Here is a 19,393-nt window from a genome sequence, read left to right on the forward strand (position 1 = left end):
GTCACAGTGTGCCCCAAAACCCCAAGCACCAGCTTCCACCCCCAAGCCACAGGAGACCCCGGTTAGCTGGGCCGTTACCGCAGTATTCGAGGTAGCTCTGGACTCCTGTAGATGTACTTGTGCCGGTAGCCGAGGTCCGTGTGGAACGGAACAAACTGCACCTTGTAGTCTCGGAAACTCCGTGACGTCGCAGCAATGTTGTAAAGCTGAGTCCAAAGAGGAGGCAGGTGAGGGACACGCGTCACTCCAAACCAGCCACCCCTGCCAAACCATCACCCCTCTTAAGGGTGGGTTCTGGGCCCTGGCTTGACCAGCTTTGCCAGCTCTAGCTCCGTTTCGCTATTGATTTGCCACCTCCCAACACCACAGAATTTGTAGTGCCTTCGGGCTACGCATTTCTACGTACACCTTCCTATTGCTGATTTTTTGCTTGGCTGGGATGTCATTCTGTCCACACCAGTTCCTCCCACCAGACCGGTTTGCAGAGCCACACGCGTACCTTCTTTCCTAGATGAAACGGTACCACCGGGTCATCCTCAGCATGAAGGATGAGCAGGGAACAGGAAATGTATTTCACACTGTGAAAGAGACAACAACGTCACAAAGGCTCAGAGCAATCCCATCACTCTCTAACACCAACACATGGGGATTTTCCAGGAAAATGCAGTGACAAACATGTCCTGTGGGTCATTAACTGCAGTTCAGACTATGTTATTATCTGGGCACCATTCATTCGATCTATAGAAAATTTACTAGTGAAAGGCACCCTTGGAAAAGCTATTTGCTGCTCAGACCAGAGAAAAATGCCTCAGCCCACTGCAAAGCGCCATCCCTCAAGGTCTTCAGTACTCGAAACCCAACCTCACAAATACTCAGGACTCTCGAACGAACGGCTCAGTGAAAACAGACAACGTTCTGACACGCAGGGCAGCTCATGCAAACGCACAGCAGAGGAACCTTCCCAAACCTTCAATGTCTCAATGCTACTGTTTAACATGGAACGTACACCACACTTGAAAAGCATAAATCAGATGGACCAAATTAGCATATCCTGAGTAGTCTCTGTGCTCCCAGTTGCATCTGTTCTTATTTAGAACAATTAAAAAAAGAGCTCCACAGTGCAAAGCTGTTTGGCACTCAGGGCTGCGAGAGTAACTGAAATCCCTTCAGCACATAAAATGATTCAACGAAAAAAGAAAAAAAAAAAAAAAAAAAGAAGAAGAGCAGGGAGTGCAGTCTGATGTCTATCCTCCTTGATGCTTGCCACGGCTCACTGCAGCCAGAGCTGAAACCCCAGCAAAGAGGGAACTCACTTCTCATCATTGGCAAATTTAATTCCACTTGTCGTGATGGGGTCAAGGAAGAACCAGTCAAACCCAGGGAAGTATCTGTATATCTGAGAGGAAAAATTTGCATTAGTGGCAGGCACCAGCAGGACACTTATACAAACAGCAGTAAAGGGGATAAAGGGGACAGGTCACTGTCATTCCAGTAACATCCCTTGGCTGCCGGCAGCGGTCTCTGCAGTGAGAGCAGAGTCTGTCTTCCCTTCCCTACACTTACTGCCCTTTCTGATCCCAGTTCCTGCTTTCTTTAAGCAGGCTCCACACATGGCTCTGGTATTGCTTATTGTATTGCTGTTCCCAGGAGCTTCCTTAAGCGCAGCTCTTTACCCTGACACATAATTATCACTGCTGTCCCACAAGTCACGCACTTAGTTAAGCTACATCACTTCTGAAGGTTAGTTTCTAAGCATACAATTACATGCCACTAGCACGAGAGCCACTGTGTACTTGCCACAGAAAAGGGGTGACTTCGCGCCTCCTCCCGTATGTTGGTGAATGGAGATTCCAGTATCAGGGCATCCGGGGGCGTTTCTGAAAAGCCAAAGGCAACGTGCTGAAATGCTGGCTACCTGCACCCCTGCAGGGTCAGGGTCTGCCTTATGAGAGCAGCTGCCTTCACGGTGCGCCAAGGACAGCCTTGTCACAACCACAAACTTATGAGGAAATCTGGGGTGCCAGCAGGACCCGTGCTGGGTGGGAAGAGCATCCACCCACCAGACTTACCTCTCTCGCAAAGACGCCTCACTAGATTTGTTGCGACCCTGGAAAGAAGAACAATGAGCATTTAATCTGGAGCTGGCCCTCTGCAAAGCACCAGGCTCTAGTGGTAGCAGGTGGCAGAGGTACAACTCAATTGCTGTAAGGTCGGCCCCTCACACTGTTTGAGGTCTGGGCAGCCAGCACACAATGACTTGGGTTCCCACAGGTCTCCCATACCCAACCGTCCCAAATGCCATCAGGCACCTGCATTTAGGTAAGTGATCAAGTCCAGGGAAGTAGCACACCATGTAGCCACTTGGAAGAACCTCCTTTAAGGTGGCTCTCAGGCTCCCAGCATACCTGCAGCTGTCTGACGCAGCCTTTTACCCCTAGACCACAAGGTTTGGGCATGAAAGAGGGGAAGGCAGGGGTGTGGGCAGAGGGGTGCCGTGTTCCAGGCAGCCGGAGTGCAGGGTCCCAGGGTGACAGTGCAAGGAATTTCCATAGCTGGCTGAGAAAGCAGCAGGGTCTCCCCCATGCATTTCCCTAATGGGACAGGGATATTTCCAAAGTTGCTGAATGCTCCAAGTACAGCACATTTGAAAAGCCTCAAGCTCCAGGCTGGCTATGGTCACCAGGGAACTCAGCCGGGGTCCACAGTCCCAGGCCACTCAGATTGCAGTGCATTGGGAAACGTCAAGAGCATGCTCTGACCCAGAAAGGGATCCTGAACATGGCAAAAATTTAGAGGAAGAGCCAAAGGAAAAGCCCAAGAAGGCCAACAGCACCCTGGCCTGGATCAGGAACAGCGTGGCCAGCAGGAGTAGGGCAGTGATGGTGCCTCTGGACTGGGCACTAGTGAGGCCTCCCCTCGAGTGCTGTGTTCAGTTCTGGGCCCCTCACTACAGGAAGGACATGGAGCTGCTGGAGCGTGTCCAGAGGAGAGCCACCAAGCTGGTGAGGGGTCTGGAGAACAAGTCATATGAGGAGAGGCTGAGGGAACTGGGCATGTTTAGTTTGGAGAAGAGGAGGCTGAGGGGGGACCTCATTGCCCTCTACAACTCCCTGAAAGGAGGGTGTAGAGAGGTGAGTGTTGGCCTCTTCTCCCAAGGGAATAATGACAGGAGCAGAGGAAATGGTGTGAAGTTGGGGCAGGGGAAGTTTAGATTCGATATTAGGAAGAATGACTTTCCTGAGAGGGTGGTCAGGCACTGGAACAGCCTGCCCAGGGAGGTGGTGGAGCCGCCATCCCTGGAGGTATTTAAGGAACGTGTAGACGTGGCACTTCAGGGCATGCTCTAGTGCCCGAGACTGTTGGGTTGTGTCTGTTTGTGGGGGGGTGTGGGGTGTGGTTGTGGGTGTTTGTTTTGGTTTGTTTTTGGTGTTTGGTGTTCTGGGATTTCTGGGGGTTTGTTTGTTTTTGGTTTGTTTTTTTTTGTTGTTGTTGGTGGTGGTGGTTGGACTCAATGATCTCAAAGGTCCCATCCAACCAAAAATATTCTGTGATTCTGTAATTCTTTGCCTTCTCCCAAACAAAGCAGGACATTTAGTATCACATAGCGATGTAGAGGCACTATCCTGAAACAACTCCCTGTCCCAGCAACCCATTTGTTGGACAGCAAGGCGAGCTGTTGTGGTCTCGAACGGTTTAACCTGCACACAGCTCAAGTCAAAAGTAACTCCTGCGTTTGCCCTCTGCTCCTCTGCAGATCAAGGGGGTAAGAACTGCCTGCTGAACACGACCCACCTCCAGACAGCAACGGAATGGGAGAAAGCAGAAAAGGAAAGTTAAAAACATGCAGGCAAAGGCACCTGACACTTTGAACTTCCCTGTGCCAGGCACGACCACGTAAATGTCACAGATGGCCAGCAGTGTAGTCATGCAGGCATCTGCGTGAGCACTGATCATACACGGCGTGTTTGAAAGGACAGGAGAAACCATTTTGTAAGGGCAAGTCAAGTGCACGTGTGGCTGGTCCGAGACACTCTTTCAGAGTATCAGAGAAGCCTGATGTCCTGCTCTGAAGGACATATAGGTTCACCACAGGAAGAGGTCAGTGCAGTCCCACTTTCTCTCCCCTCAGTCAGCCTGCATTGTATTATTCTAAGTGTCTTTTTTCCAGTGTAACCCTCTGGGCAATGAAGGTTCAAGATCAATTCCTGTACAGTCATTCACTGTAGCTCTTCTCACTCTGTAGAGTGCAAAGGGGAAGCTACTCTGCAGCAATCATGCCACAGACCCCAAGCCAAGCCAGCCTGGGGATTACAGCAAACAGCACCTTCATCCAAGGTCAGTGTTTAATGGTTTTCAGAAGCTGCTATGGCCCACTGAGATCAGATGCTTACCCCGTGCCCAAGGAGTGTCCCCATATATAGACAGGGTTGTCTCCGCTTCTTGCTTTTATCCAGTCGAAAACATGAAGGGCGTCGTAGGTCATTCCCCTCTCTGATGGGCTGCCTATTGAATCACCCCAGCCTGAAAAAGAAAGAGCCCCTCTGAGAATCGCACAAACTGCTCAGCCAAGCCAGCCAGCTCTTCCCGCGCAGTCCATTTGCAAGCGCAAAGGGACCTGGGACATGGGGAGTTTCTGATTATTTCACTGTGCACCTCTACAATTTGGGGCTGAAAGCCCTGATCGACCTGCAGTCATTTAAACAAGGTAACTGCCGGCTGCCAAGGACTTTTTGTGGATTTAGTCAACAAGAAAAACAACAGCTGGATATCAAACACTGCCATGCTGTGTTCCTGCGCCTACCCACGTGCGACAGCCCGGTTCCCAAACCTTAGCTGCTCTTGCACGCATGTAACCAATCTGTAAGTGGAGCCTCCAACAACGTAAGAATTGGATGCTCCGGGTCAAAAACCGAGCACGTTTCACAAGGCCATTGCAACATCAGTTTGTCCATGCTGTTCGATCAATGCCCTCAAGCAATTTTCCACCCTCCTGATTGTTTTGGCTCTATCACTATTGCAGCACGTCTATACATCTTATGCTAAAGCAGCAAGCATCCCACATGCCTTTTGATACCTAATAAGCAGCCAGAGAAGCAGCTGCCAGCAGGACAGAAAAACAGGGCAAGCTCCTACAAATAAACCTCTCCCAGATGTCTTCTTGATAAAAATGCAACGGATTAATTTCTTTCCTGTATCTCCAGTGGCATTACACTGCAGCCATGGCTTAAATACTAAGAAGGGGAAAAAAAAAAAGAGCAGCAGATGCCTGACTGCTGGTGTCAGAGTTGCAAAATGGTCGGCATTTATTCTATGTCTTATCTCACCTATCAGCTTTTAAAAAGAAGTGCAAATTCAGTTCCCTGTGAGATGTCAGGGAAGTCAATTAGATCATAGCCAAAAGACTACATCTAGGCAGGCTTTCTAGTTTCCAGATGTGCACCTGGAGGATGCTTTAACTGGATGCTGTGACAGCATCCATGCCTGGGACAGTCTCTGCTCCTTAGCTCCCAAATCAACGAGCCCTGTGCCAGAGTCCACTGAGCTGGACATCAGGAAGCAGTGCTAGACAGGATGGCACTGGAAAGAAACTTCTGGAAGTTCTTTGGTTACCCACGAGGAAAAAAAACCAAAGAAATAACCACATCTAATTAGCTGGCAGCAAGCATTTACAAAACAATAGCTCCCCTGAGATCCGAAAAAAAAAAAAAAAGAGCAACTTCTCTGCTGCTTCTACAGAGAGAGACATCTAAAAGAGTTTCATAATAAAAGAAGCCCACATACCTCGATAATCAAACGTGACTACGTGGTACCCAAGGGAGCTGAGAACCTGGAGGGGAGAGAAACAAGCAGAAACCCATCAAAGAGACTTGCACAGCAGCCACGCTCTTGCCTCAGGCCGAGGTGCAGGGACCTAATTTATATCATCATCAGCCTGACGTGGTGAAGTACAACCTACAGCTTTTTGGTGTAGCGGGCACAGAGCTTTTCAAACACTAATAATCTCACCCTGCTGGCTTAACTCCATTTGTTTCCTGGACCTCATAAGAGGCTCTCTTAGATGTTGATTCTCCTTTTAACAGCTTTGCCCTCAAATTTGATCCTCAAATATCCTATGACCGTTTCCCCAAGAAACACTTTCAGGTTTTGCCAGTGAAACACTATAACTGCTTCATTTAGGTTATTCAAATTGGTATAAATGTCAGCATAAAAACCAGGAGCCTGGTTTCAGAAGGCTTAACTGTATACGTCCAAAAATGTGCAATTGCTCTATCACGAACATTTATGTTACAGCCAACGGAAACCCTAACAAAATCTGTTAAAAGCAAATAAAACCACCCAAAACCAGATCAACTTGCTTGGGAAAAGTGTCTTGGTAAAAATAATGCTACCATTCAAAGCTATCACTGCTTGGTAGGAACATAACAGCTCCACGGTAGATAAAAATCAACAACAAGTCACAAAAAGATTTAAATGTTGTTGCTTGCGTGGTCTGTGTATGATGCATGATTAAGAAAAGCAATCGTAGTACTCACTGTACTCTAAATCTTCTCATGGACAAAAGGAAATAATCTCATCTGTAAAACCAACACTTTATTTCTAGTGTAATTGAAATCTTAGCAGCCTGAACAATTACTGTTACTCGTTCAGCTCTCATAAGTACAGAAAAAAGAGGAATGGAGGACAACATAGAAAAGAGGGGTGTTGAGGTAAGTTGGCAACTCAACTCCTTTGCTGGGAGGACTATGATGGTGATGGTTTCTCCCACTTCTCTCTAGGATCCATCTGGGGTTAATTTTCATACATTTCAAACACGCACTGGACATTTCTTTCTCTTCACTGGTCTGTGACTCCATGTTACATCCCAAATTACCTTACGGGGTGTGTTCAGCACGCATTAGACATGTTCTCTTTGTTACCTCTAAACCCGCTTTTGCCCAGCTCCCAGGTCTGCATGCCTTTAGCTGATGACTGGCAGATTGTGCCCAGCCCGGGGGTCTCTGGGGTCAGCCTGTGCCCCGTTCCATGCCTGCGCTCCTCTGCAATGCTCCGTCCGTCCCCATCTCCGAGGTCTCTGCTGTCATACCAGGCCTGGGCTCCTCTACACCGTATGGCTATGCTGGGTGTCATCACTATTTCGTTTGATGCCCAGTAACTCTATCTGTAACTCGCACATAAAAAGCGTTACAGCCATTTTTCCTCTAGCACTATCTGTAGGAGAATTGTTACTGCGTGTATCACAGTCATGGCTATGCCACGTAATTATACAAAGCTCAGCAAAAGTAACATCAGCTAGCCAGTGGCCACCTGGCTGCTAGACAATTGTTTTTATGGCTAAACAAGTTCCAAACAGTGCTCCAGGGAGCTCCCAAAACAAGGTGAGAAGCAGCCTTACAAGACTCAGCCGTGGTACTAGCAGTGGCAATACTGTATGCACTGGGTTCCAAGGCTGCAATTTCCCTTTTTGACAGTCCATCAACTGCAGGCTATCGCTCACAAGTCCAGGAAGGACACTGCAAAACCCTCATGTGGCTCCAGGCTTCTCACTAGGACCGAGCAATGGATTTTCTTGGAGATGTTTGCCCTTTCATCTTCCTCGTGATAGCCTGCACAGGGCTGAGGGCAGCACATAGCTCTTCCTTTAACATGCTGCCATTACTCAGCTGCTGAGCGTTTGATTTTATAGCCAATGCAGCCTGCACGACGAATAAAATTGCTATTAAGATGACAACTGCAGGATGCAGTAAGAGTGATCAAACACTGGAACGGGCTGCCCAGGAAGGGGGTTGAGTCGTTTAAGAGTTGCTTAGCTGTGGTGTTGGGGGATATGGTATAGGGAAGAACTTTGTAGAGTAGGGTAGATGGTTAGAATCGATCATCCCAAGGGTCTTTTCCAACCTAGATGATTCTATGATTCTATGCGAAGCCAATTCTAAAACTCCTGCAGTGGTTAGGACACCACTCTCAGAGGGATGGCAGGCAGGAGCGTTGCTCAATGGTTTGGCAGTGCAGCACTGGGGTAGATCAGGTACCCACTCGGTGTGCGATACCTGCTGCTTTCAGGGCTCACTGCACCACAAGCTGGGCTTCCAGCATTAACACTTGGGTTAGCACTGGCTGCAATTCCTAAAATAACACATCTAGTGGTACTGGGACTATCCCAGCATACAACTGGAATGCTACATGTAAGCCGAGTGTTACTTCTAAAGGAGTAGTGCCATTTTAACCTTAACAGGTTACATACACAAACATCGAGTAGAGTTATAAACAATTAGACAATTTACAGCAATGTGGGGGCACAGAGTACATATACAAGTACAACTGGGGTTTACACAGACAACTGGCACCTGATTGGAGATGGAGAGAGCACTGCCATTATCCCACCAGGATGTAAGTGGTAGTCTGAAGATGGAAAGCCAGTAACTTCACGTATGTATCACACAGTTTGCCCTGCTGCTTCCTGGCACACCCCACACACCCCCTCCCCAAGACTAACACATTACATCATGCGCACCCTTGCTGCACTTGGTTGTGTTATTTCTTGGCGCTTGTCCCAGGGTTATGCTAATCCACTACCCCTCTTTTAATGCCATTTTCCCACTAAGAGTTATTTGGAATTCATATTAGCAGATGGAACTGCAACAGCTTCCAAGTCACTCATAGTTCCTTTGCTTTTTGCTATTCAGGTGTCTTCAAGCAATTCCCGTTTCTCTTTCTTTGGCTTTGAAAGGGCTCCCTTTCCATGTCTGGAAAGACCATGGAGTTTCCTGAAGAGGGACAGGAATGGCATGACGCACCCCCAGCCAAATTCTCTTCTTGCCATTGGGAGCCAGGAGCTGCAAGGCTACACAAAGCAAAACGCACCCGGCAGAGAGCGAGAGATGCTGCAACATCAATCTGCCTGGCTTTTGTCCTGATCAGCTGCCAAAAGCAACAGCAATAAGGATGCCCTCAAGACAACCCCAGGCACAGGCAGCAGCAATCTCCACATTCACCTAAACCTAGGCAGGCCACGCTCAGGACCCCCGGCCACCAAGACCTGCCTCCTCACAGCCCGACATGGCACAAGCTGGCGTGCCCAGTTCTCCTCTCCCTAGCTGGGAGTTCTCCCAGAAAGCTGGGACAAAGAGTTAGGATAAAGATGATGAAGGTCATCTCATGCCTTTACCAAAGGAAGAAGTCGATGGAGCCTCCCACTCCTGCACCCATTCAACTCCAAGCTAAGAGACAGGTGAACCACTTGCAGGGGCTGATTTCTCCAAGGACCTGCCAAAGCCCCAACCACAGGCACTGCCCAGCCTTACACTTCAGAGGTGGCTTTCTCCTCCAGGTTAAAGAAGAGATGAGCCTGAGGAGGAACAGGAACATGCAGGGAAAGCAGCAGAAACTGTCACTACCACTACTGCAGCTGCCAGAGATGTTAAGGTGCCCCCGCCTTGGCCTTCACAATGCAGGGCCCCACACTAATAGCATCCTCTCCTTTAGAGCATGGCTCTGCTGCCCATGGACCTTCCTTCCTACCCTGGCATTAGGCAGCTGCAGCACTCAAACACCCACTTCCCAAGAGGAAAGCAGGCGTGCAAAGCAAGGCCAAAGTATGGCCTATCACAGTGGATACACGAGGGAAGGAAGAACTTCCACCATCAACATCCAGCTCCTTCTGGTGAAGGAGGCAGGGATGTTACAGCTGACAATGAGCTGTTAACATCCCTGCCTGAAGCCAGCAGCCCTGGGAGCATCCCAATCCCATGCCCTGCACTAAAACAGCCTCTTCTGTTTTAATCTTTCTTAAGAGTATTTTTCTTTCTTGTTTTTCCCCTTAGAATTAGTTCAGAAAAAGTCTCAAATGAAGCTGGCAAGATTTCAATTGGCTTTGCAGATAACAGGCACTTCCTTTGACCCTTAGTAAGATATTTAGTGTAACAATGCCAAATGTTTTATTTATAGTAATTACTTATGCCCCTATAACAACACCGTATTGTTTCATGTGCCGCTATAAAGTTGGGTAACATCATGCGGCGGGCAAAAAAACCCTCTGCATCAGCTCTCTTCTATCCCAGCACATGAGTGTAATAACTAAAAGCTTCACTGCCGAAGCCTCCATGTGCAAGTAGGAAAAGCAGGAGGAGCTTGCTGTAGTGTGTCATTGACAGTCAAGGTAGCTAAGAGAACAGGATTCTTGTCAGATTTAAAAGGTTTTGAGTTGCGTTATCTGACCTGCTGGAGAGCAGCTCTGAGGAAAAAGACCTAGGAGTCCTGGTGGACAACAGGATGACCATGAGCCAGCAATGGGCCCCGGTGGCCAACAAGGCCAATGGCATCCTGGGGTGCATCAGGAAGAGTGTGGCCAGCAGGTGGAGGGAGGTCATCCTGCCCCTCTGCTCTGCCCTGGTGAGGCCCCATCTGGAGCACTGGGTCCAGTTCTGGGCTCCCCAGTTCAAGAAGGACAGGGAACCGCTGGAGAGGGTACAGCAGAGGACCACAAAGATGATGAGGGGCCTGGAGCATCTCACTTATGAGGAGAGGCTGAGGGACTTGGGTCTTTTTAGTCTAGAGAAGAGAAGGCTGAGGGGGGATCTGATCAACACCTATAAATACTTAAAGGGTGGGTGTCAGGAGGATGGGGCCAGTCCTTTTTCAGTGGTGCCCAGGGACAGGACATGAGGAAATGGGCACAAACTTGAACATAGGAAGTTCCATCTAAACATGAGGAGGGACTTCTTCACTTTGAGGGTAGCAGAGCCCTGGAACAGGCTGCCCAGAGAGGTGGTGGAGTATAATTATGGCTACGATTAAGTCAAGCTTTTTATTTTTCCTATAAAAAGTGTGCTGTGAAAGTATCCCTGGCAAAGAACCTGGTTAGCTCATTTGGAGCTGACAATTAACAGCAGCAAACAAAAGACCTTTCAAGTATATTTTAATACAGGAAAGCATGCTCATGGCTTACAGACCCCTTTTCCCATATCCAGAGGAGACGAAGAGCCCTAAGCTATCTGCCTGCTGGCAGGGGGCCGTCCTGAGCAGCCTTCTCAAGTCTGTGCACATCTGATGCGTTGATGCAACCGCTCGGACAACACGTGCAGCCGCTTACCTTGTAAAGCTCCACGCGGTGATCCCCTCCTCTGGCCAAAGCGATTCACGAAGAGAAGAGCAGAAAAACAAAGAAAAAAAACCCACATGTGAACATTTAAGCTTTAGAGGAACAGACTCTACCAATTGCCTCAGGCTTCCAGTTTAACACAAACACGCCAAACGTAAGAAACATCCTAACTGCTTTGTCACAGGCTTCAAGGAGACAGCAAGGCTTTGCTGAGCTATGTAGGACATAGTTTTAAATTCAATTTTTCCCTATAAATCTCTTCTCGCAGCAGGTAAAGACAAACTTTTCAACCCACCTTGCTATCTGCCTTTTCCAAAGCCTGTAATACATCCAACCCAGCCTGCCCCTGTTGGTTTTGCAGATCCTGGGCTCCTGTCACCGGTGCTGCCCCAGCCAGCTGTCCCTGCTCTCCCAGGTGTCATGCTCTCAGCAGAACTCACCACATTAACCCAAGCAGCTGACCCTAGGATTTTCTCACCTGGCTCCAAGCACAGGAAAGACACGTGCAAAAGACTAAGCAGAGAAAACCAGAGATGAACACTGTAAATAAGTCCAGAGGAAGAATCTGCTTTAATAATTTTTTCATAAATTAAAATCTAGACAATGAAATAGAAAGGAGAGTGAAGGTGCCATTACATGTTTTAAAGTATATCCACAACATGATATGGCTAATCCACACTCAAACTTTAGTCTAGTGTTGACGTAAGAATAGATTTACTCCTGCACTCGTATGAAAACTCTAGAACACTACGACTGGTTTGGTCAGAGCAGCCTCTAAACCAAAATGGTATTTTCCAGACCTCCCTCTAGGAACACATGCATTTGCCAGCCAAAAGCTGTCAGCTCCAACCGTACTACAAAATACCTAATGCAGCCAAAAGCGCTCAGGGCAAAACGCAAGGGGTTGCTTGAAAGTAATTTTGAACCATACAAGTCTGAAGAAGAAGATACACTTGCGTGAAAAGCCACCCTTGATGTGCACACACCGGTGCCTTTCCATGCATTCCTCAAAGTGCAACAGAGGAATTTTTTCTGAAGGGATCAAGTAAACATAACATTTTTGCCTCAGCTCCAGACCACTCAGGCAAACCAGAAAGCCAAGGCAGCGCCTTTTACTTATGGTTAATGCAGCCTGCATCAATAAAGCAGCCCTTTGCCCAAAGAGACTGAATATGCAGTGTAGGAACATACAGCAATATACATTGAAGCTGAAATGGCAAAGCCAATAGACCTCCAGCTTCTCCAGTGCACAGAGTAAAGCAAAGTGAAATATGGAATCGATCCGTAGCCCAGTACTTTAACTCTCTAGCACCTGGGGGAGCCAAGAAGTAAATCTAATCAATATGCACATAACAGAGATACTGGTCCCAAATTACCACCGTTAAGCTGCAGAATAGCTTCCATGAGTATCATTTGCTACACCCGATAAAGGCAAGAAAACAAGCGAAGCAGTATTGCATATAATGCAACAATTTGATGAAACCTTTTAATGCACCAGCACAAGACGACAGTTTCCAAAGACCCATCTGGCTCAGGGACTTCCTGGCTCACAGCATGCGTCTTGTACCAAAAGATGGCCTCGTACCAAAGAAGAACACTACTAACACAAGAATTTAGTTGAAAAAGGGCAGCTTTCCTCTGATGTTAGAGAGCTAGTAAACCTTCACTACCAGCACAGTTATAATAGAGTTTAATCGCTTTACATCACTGAACTTGTATTTCCGCAATGTTTCTCTTCTTCCAGAGTATCTACGAGCAGACAACACATTCAAAAAAACGTGCACTGGCACTCAAAACTCAGAAAGGGGCTGGTACTCTTCGTAAAATGTGTATTAGTAAGGAAAAAGCCCACGTTCTAATAACTGAACTAAAGCACTGTGTCATGCAGAGATGTGGCAGTAAGAACATGATTCTGAGAAACATCCAGGAAGTTTCACACTGTGCTAGTGTTTTTTAGCATCCAGCAACAAAGTATAGAGAACCAACCTAATTCCTTAGCTGATAGCACATGGTCAACTACAAAATTACAAATTTTAGAAATGCTCCTGTTCCAGACAAGTGTCCTGTGCATATGCAATAATGAAACAAGACCAGCGCGTTACCTTCCTCTTTCTTTCTGATTTTCCTTTTTCAGAATGTGTTAACTACTAAAATAAGCTCACGAAAGGAAGTGGAAAGTTTATTTAATGCCTGTAAATCACGTATACAGAAGCACTAATACTACCCCCATGTTTTGATTCAGAGACCACTATCCTAAAAAGAAGTACTTCTCCCTACCTGATCTAGTAAGTGTCACAGCCTCCTGGCTTCTGGCAGACAGAGGATACAAGGTAAACTACAGTATCAGGTGTCTCTGGTAATTGCAATAAATCTATTCCCACATTCAATAAACGGAGAGGCATTTCTTAAAACATGCTTTCCTTTTAAAAGAAAGGACAAGCACCAAACTGCTTTTAGATTCTGTTTTTAATCAATGTGTTGAAACCGTGGCAAGCCAGGAACACACAGCATGAAACAAAGTCATCACTGTTTTGTGCCTCACCTTGTTCCCGCATTGCCGTGCAAGTAAAGGATTACAGGATGGCTGGAACCCAAAGCATCTTCAAACCATAACTGGTCCTTCCCTCGGGCGTTCTTCCATAAGGCTGCAGGGACTGTGTGCCTGTAATACAGAAAGAAAAGTTACATCGGCCTGTTGCGGTGTCTGCCTCTCAAATTTTCAGTTTTTCCCGATCAACTCACTAACTCGGGACTACACACCTCACACACACTCTTCACAAAACTGTCACAGCCAACAAACAGCCAAATTTAAAAGGCAGTGGCTAGGATTATTTCCACATTTTCACCACCATTACCAGTGCCTTCAAAACTTAGGGCTGTGTAAGGCATCAAACTTCACAGGCAAACCCGAAACACGATTACTGAACTTATCGCTGTTCTGGAGAAAGAATTTGAATTCCTCAGCTTTTATGACGCTTAGTTACGTTAATTAACACACACCATATACAAGATTCACGCCTAGGTCAGCAGATATTCAGAATAATCACCAAAGTCAGCTGGTTTTGAAAAGACTGTTTGGTGAGCGTACGTGACTTCATAGTCGATTTGAGGAAAAAGAGGGGCTTGGGGTCTGTTATGGTTTGAGAGAACCCATAACGATCTATTGTTGTTAGACAATTATTCTATCACCCGATGACCCCTCCCCACCCGGAAAGGGGAATCGGGGAACACAAAGAAACACAAGGCTTGAAATATAAATAGATTTAATAGACTAAGACTCAATAATTAACAATAATACTAAAGAACCAGTATTAATCCCAATACTGATATAAGATATACAGGAATTATACTCAGCTGACTGTATCAGCAGGAAGCTGTGCACTCCCAGCAGGGACAGCAAACGTCGGACACTGGGAGCGCAATGGCTTCAGGAGGAAGGGAAGGGCTCAGGGCTCCGGCACTGGGGCAAGGAGTTGTCTGGACCCACCGCCGTCAGGGAGAGAGCCCGCTACGCAGCAAACTTTTCTAATTTATATTGGATGTGACATTCATGGTATGAAAGAGTCCTGTTGGCCAGCCTGGGTCAAATGCCCAGGCCTTGCTCCTCCTTGTCCCTGCACCTGGCAAGGCTCAAAAACACTAACCTTGAATCCCACAGAGCCTGGCTGGCTATAAAGTAAATATTTTCACAAATTCAGACACTAGAGTCTTCTAAAAGTGCAATTTTCCCCAGCATTAGAAGAAAAGTTAGTCCTGTGTCTCTCAACCCAGGACAGTGTCTCATGAGAAGATCGTGTATTTTGTTTTCAGACACCAGGTTCTTGAAGGTATAATATTTTAGCTAGAAAAGCTACAATCTACAGGAGCTATGAAATTTTAACTCACAGCTATTCTTCTGTAGATGATACAGCTGGGCAGCAGGTTAGAAAGGATTCAACACTGGTGGAATCGAATGAGGGGAACACCTCACAGAAGGGAAGGCAGGTAGTTAAATTGGATAATTACTCTAGAAGACAAACACTGAAGGCAAGTACATGTCCACAACCATCTCAAATTGTGGAGAAGGAAGCCAGCTTACAGCTGTCAGAAGTCATCTGAGTACTCACATGCCTTTCTCCTTGGAAGACAGACAAACTCCATTTACACAACTTCCTCCCAGATGTAAAGCTCCGAGGACAAACCAACACAGGGGAACACGATGTAAAAAGTCTACTTGCATGCAGGCAGCCAGCAGACATTGAGTTCTCAAGGAGGAAAAAAGCCCCAATAACTGTAGGACTCATAACTTCTCCAACTGTTCTGCCTCAAGACTTTTGCAAGCTTATGAACCAAGCAGGCTGAGGGCTTTGTTTCAGAAGTACACCGAACACAAGACCTTATATTGGCATTAAAGCAAGGCTCCAAACTTTCGCAAAAGCCTATCCCATAAGCTTCAAGAAAAACGACATGGACTCTGAATTGCCACCACAAGCTCTAAGTTCTGTTTTAGTAAAGGTACACAGTACACTTGTAAGGGAAACAAAATAAAAATCTCAAGACCGCAATCTAAACTTATTCAACAGTTCAGCAGGTCGAATTTTAATTGTCGAAGAGAACATACAAACCATTATTTATCAGCCTACCCTGGAAAGACTGAATTTCTGGCGTCTAAACATGCCTTTCACCAAAATTCACTTCAAGGGAAGGAACCATCTTTGTGTACCAGGATATTACTGTTCCATTCAAAAGGTCATATACCCTCAAGTGAAGAGAAAAATCTCTACTGCATTAGCAGACACACGCAAGTTATACACACATATAACTGAAAAACTCCAAATCCTACAGCTTACAAATCTAACATCATGGCTGTATTAAGGAACAGCCCCCATCCGCCCCCACCTGACACGGTGTCTAGCCCTTTTTACAGGTGTTTGCTGCTCTTGCATACGTATTTAAACTGCAGGCCCTTCTTTTTCTGCAAAGCTAGCAGGAAATCTTTCCGTGACTTTGAAACTCCCCGTGTTGAGACACGACAGAAAGCGATCACGAGAAACAGATGCAGAAGCTGGTTTGAGCTGGTCTAATAATACGGGAAGTGCTGAAAGCAGACCTTTTCAGACAAAGAACCAGTCATCTGTGCTGATCGCGGGTAACAAGGAGTTAAAATGAACTGCCCTTGCTTGGGACCAGAAAAATCTTCTCCAAGAGGAAGGAAAAACAAGTGACAGTGTCAGAGCTCACTTGTCGTGTTAGGAGAGTAAACTGTGTGTTCCTTTCTCACTCACTCTCCAAACGTTACATATGTTTTATACACAGAATATTCTTCCTCCTACTCTGAACACTTTGATCCCCTTTTCCTATCTTCCCCCACATTTATTTTGCGAAACAAAATATGAACAGCAGTTGAACGACAAAACTTCTAACTCCTTGGGTCTTGTCTGATATAGAGGCATGATCTTTGTAGCAATGCAGACCCGTAACATTTACGATTCCAATTCACGAAGTTTCTCTGAATGCACAGGTCGCCCGATTGCGTTTCCTGCATTACCGATCTGAGTTCAGATGAGCTCGAGAGATTTGCATACTTTTCAACATGAACTCGGTCACTCGGCAGAGGAAAACACAAACATTCACAAATCAGAGCAGGCGACGGTTGTCACACGCACAGCAAAAATACCGGATAGGCAACACCGAGAACAAAAAGAAGGATAAAGATGCATGGCACACACTGCACAGAACAGGCTTCCTTACCAGACTCCAATGGTTACATCCTCCTCTGGCTGCAGGTAATAATTGCAGGTGTGGTTTAAACCTTGATCCTGTGGTCTTTTCAAGTCAATGAAATATGGGACCCTCACTGAAATACCAAAAAAGAAAAAAAAAAAAAAAAAAAGAATAAGGAATCTTTTCATTTTTACCCCTATTTTCTTACAAAACTGCTTCACAAAGACACTGTAGAGTTGTACAAACTGGTCCACTATGCTGGGAAGACATTCTTTTTGTGTGAAAGGATGAACCGGCTACAGCTGTGACTAAAATACGAACATCAAAGAGCGCAAGGTAAGAAGACACAAGAAACCATCAAAAAACCAGGGAGCAGGCTAAAATGAAGAGGTGGGGGAAACAAAGCTTTCTGTGACACACACTTAACCATCTCTGCCCAGTCTGGTTCGTAAATCTGCCCCACACAAGATAGTCACTCCTGCTGCGTCAATGGGGTGGTTAGTTGATTTGGCAAGCCTTTTACGGTTTGCATTGTAGCTGCAACAGAAGTTACTGATGGGACAAACTCCCCAGGGTACAGGGTGCATCCCAGAGCTGTAACGTGTTTCAGGATGACACGTGGTTTCAGCCTCTATAATACAACAATCTAAAGGAGATATTGCATTACAGTAGCAGGCACCACATCGCTCTTGTCCTGCCAGAGTAAGATAAATTGTGTTAAACGCTGTCCTCCTGAGTCTTCGAGGAGGATATAGCAGAGAGATACCATAGAGAGAGATCTTCTGACAGCATCAAGCAGTTTTAAGGACTCTCTTCTCTCAATGATTCAGGCTTTTCCCATAAACTCGAGCTCCACTCCAGCAGAACCAGGAAGCCTGTCTCCTGGATATTTAGTGGTGTAACGATTAACATACCAAAGTTTTTCTGCTATTGACACACAAAGAAACACTGATAATGGTGACAGTCAAATCTCACTTCACTTACCCCAAAATATCAATAAACATTCCACAGACGTGAAAACCAAGGCAGGCAATAGACGATGTTAAACTGACAAATCTGGCCCCTTAGACTGCAAATCTATGCCTGGGCAAGCCTGTTTGCTCTTATGCAAAAGCGTGTAGAAGAGTCCCAGACAAAGCATGCACACCACCAGAGACCCCTTGGGTGACTCTGCCGTCACCACAGAACTCGGTGACATTCTCACAAGGGTGGTGGATCTGCCAAGGGGACGGTAAGGTCTGCGGTCGAGGTCTGGACAGAAGCACAAGTCACTTCTAGCAGTGTTCTGGGAAAATTATTCGACTTCTCTGTGCCTTGATTTTCCCATCTGCCAAATGTGTTACGACTTTCTTGCTAGATTTCATATTAGAAAGATATGGACAAGAACATACCAATGTTACAGTGACGGGGGCCAGGTGAGTATCTACCTCCAAGCAAGAGAAATATATAGAAATACAGGCAATTTTTATGTATGGCGTTTACCACTGGGAGAGTCCACCTATTCTACACACACAAACAGGTCACCGTCCTCATCATACAGCGTACATCATGGGAGATTTATAACATCAACGGTTAATTTAGTGACATGTTTCAGAGCTGTTTGGTATCACTTACAACACATCACATAACCAAAAAAAAAAAAAAAAAAAATCACATGATTTATTAACCTTACCGATAAACTAAATCTGATCTAGTATAGACCCTTTCGGCTGAAAGCTGGCTTCAGTTTGGTCACCGTGGTTTATAAAAAGACATATTACAGAGACCTCCAGGGCCACAGAGAACGCTTTTCAAACCATAGTTTGGAGAACTTACAAGCCATGAAAGTTAATATTCTTCATATTCACAACCTTTACACACGCAGGGCGAAAGTGAGGGCAGACAAATGAAAGATAAAGACATTCCTCCTCCTTCACCCCTCACCCATCCCAACAGACTGAGTCACTTACCAAAGTTTAGGAAGACCAGCTTTGCCTGAATAGCAGGGCAAAGTTTTACTAGAAATGGAATGGCTATGTACACTCCCAGCAACCAGATTATTAATTTCCGCAATCGAAACCATAATCCGTATCGCCTGTATAAAAAATAAAGAAAAAGAAAGACAGACCTGAATACAGCATGAATTTTATGAAGCAATTTTCACAATCATCTGCGTGCTTGGTGTATTTGAAAACTTTTTTTTTTTTTTTAAATAAAACCCGGTCGTTTACACTTTAAACAAAACTAACTTTAAACGGCTTATGTAGCCTTAGCTGTTTGAGAGAAGCAGAAGCAACCAAACTGTCAGCTGACGATATGCAGCTTAGAAAAAGAGAATAGAAACTCCCCAGTGAATACATTTTAAAACATCCTGTAACAAGAGCTTTTTTTTTTTTTCCTGCTGGTTTAACAGATTTCAGGATCTCTAGAAATGTGTTATCACATGCTTGTCTCCAAAACGCAGCCTGACTGCGCTTCCCATTTAAATCACTATCAGCAAGATTTGGTCGGTTAGATTTACACATAGTTCCTCAAAGTATGTGAAATGAGACTTGATAGAATTACATATAATCTCACGTACAGACTGGAGCAGACCTGCCTTGTCCAGCTAAA

The 19,393-nt window shown here is 46.0% G+C and overlaps 1 protein-coding gene across 1 annotated transcript in view; it reads right to left on the reverse strand.

The window, feature by feature from the left end:
• The window catches only part of ABHD12 (abhydrolase domain containing 12, lysophospholipase), a 44,284-nt gene that overhangs the window by 2,411 nt on the left and 22,480 nt on the right, over positions 1–19,393 (reverse strand). The window contains exons 2-12 of the mRNA XM_074168589.1: positions 18,751–18,875; positions 16,829–16,934; positions 13,641–13,760; positions 11,090–11,120; positions 5,782–5,827; positions 4,392–4,521; positions 2,070–2,107; positions 1,798–1,877; positions 1,314–1,396; positions 500–578; positions 79–206 (exon numbers count right to left, since the gene is read on the reverse strand). Coding sequence (XP_074024690.1) covers positions 79–206; positions 500–578; positions 1,314–1,396; positions 1,798–1,877; positions 2,070–2,107; positions 4,392–4,521; positions 5,782–5,827; positions 11,090–11,120; positions 13,641–13,760; positions 16,829–16,934; positions 18,751–18,875 — 966 coding nt within the window. The remainder of the gene's footprint in view (positions 1–78; positions 207–499; positions 579–1,313; positions 1,397–1,797; positions 1,878–2,069; positions 2,108–4,391; positions 4,522–5,781; positions 5,828–11,089; positions 11,121–13,640; positions 13,761–16,828; positions 16,935–18,750; positions 18,876–19,393) is intronic.

This window comes from Numenius arquata, chromosome 2, assembly GCF_964106895.1.
Source record: "Numenius arquata chromosome 2, bNumArq3.hap1.1, whole genome shotgun sequence".
NCBI classification, from domain to species: Eukaryota; Metazoa; Chordata; class Aves; order Charadriiformes; family Scolopacidae; genus Numenius; species Numenius arquata.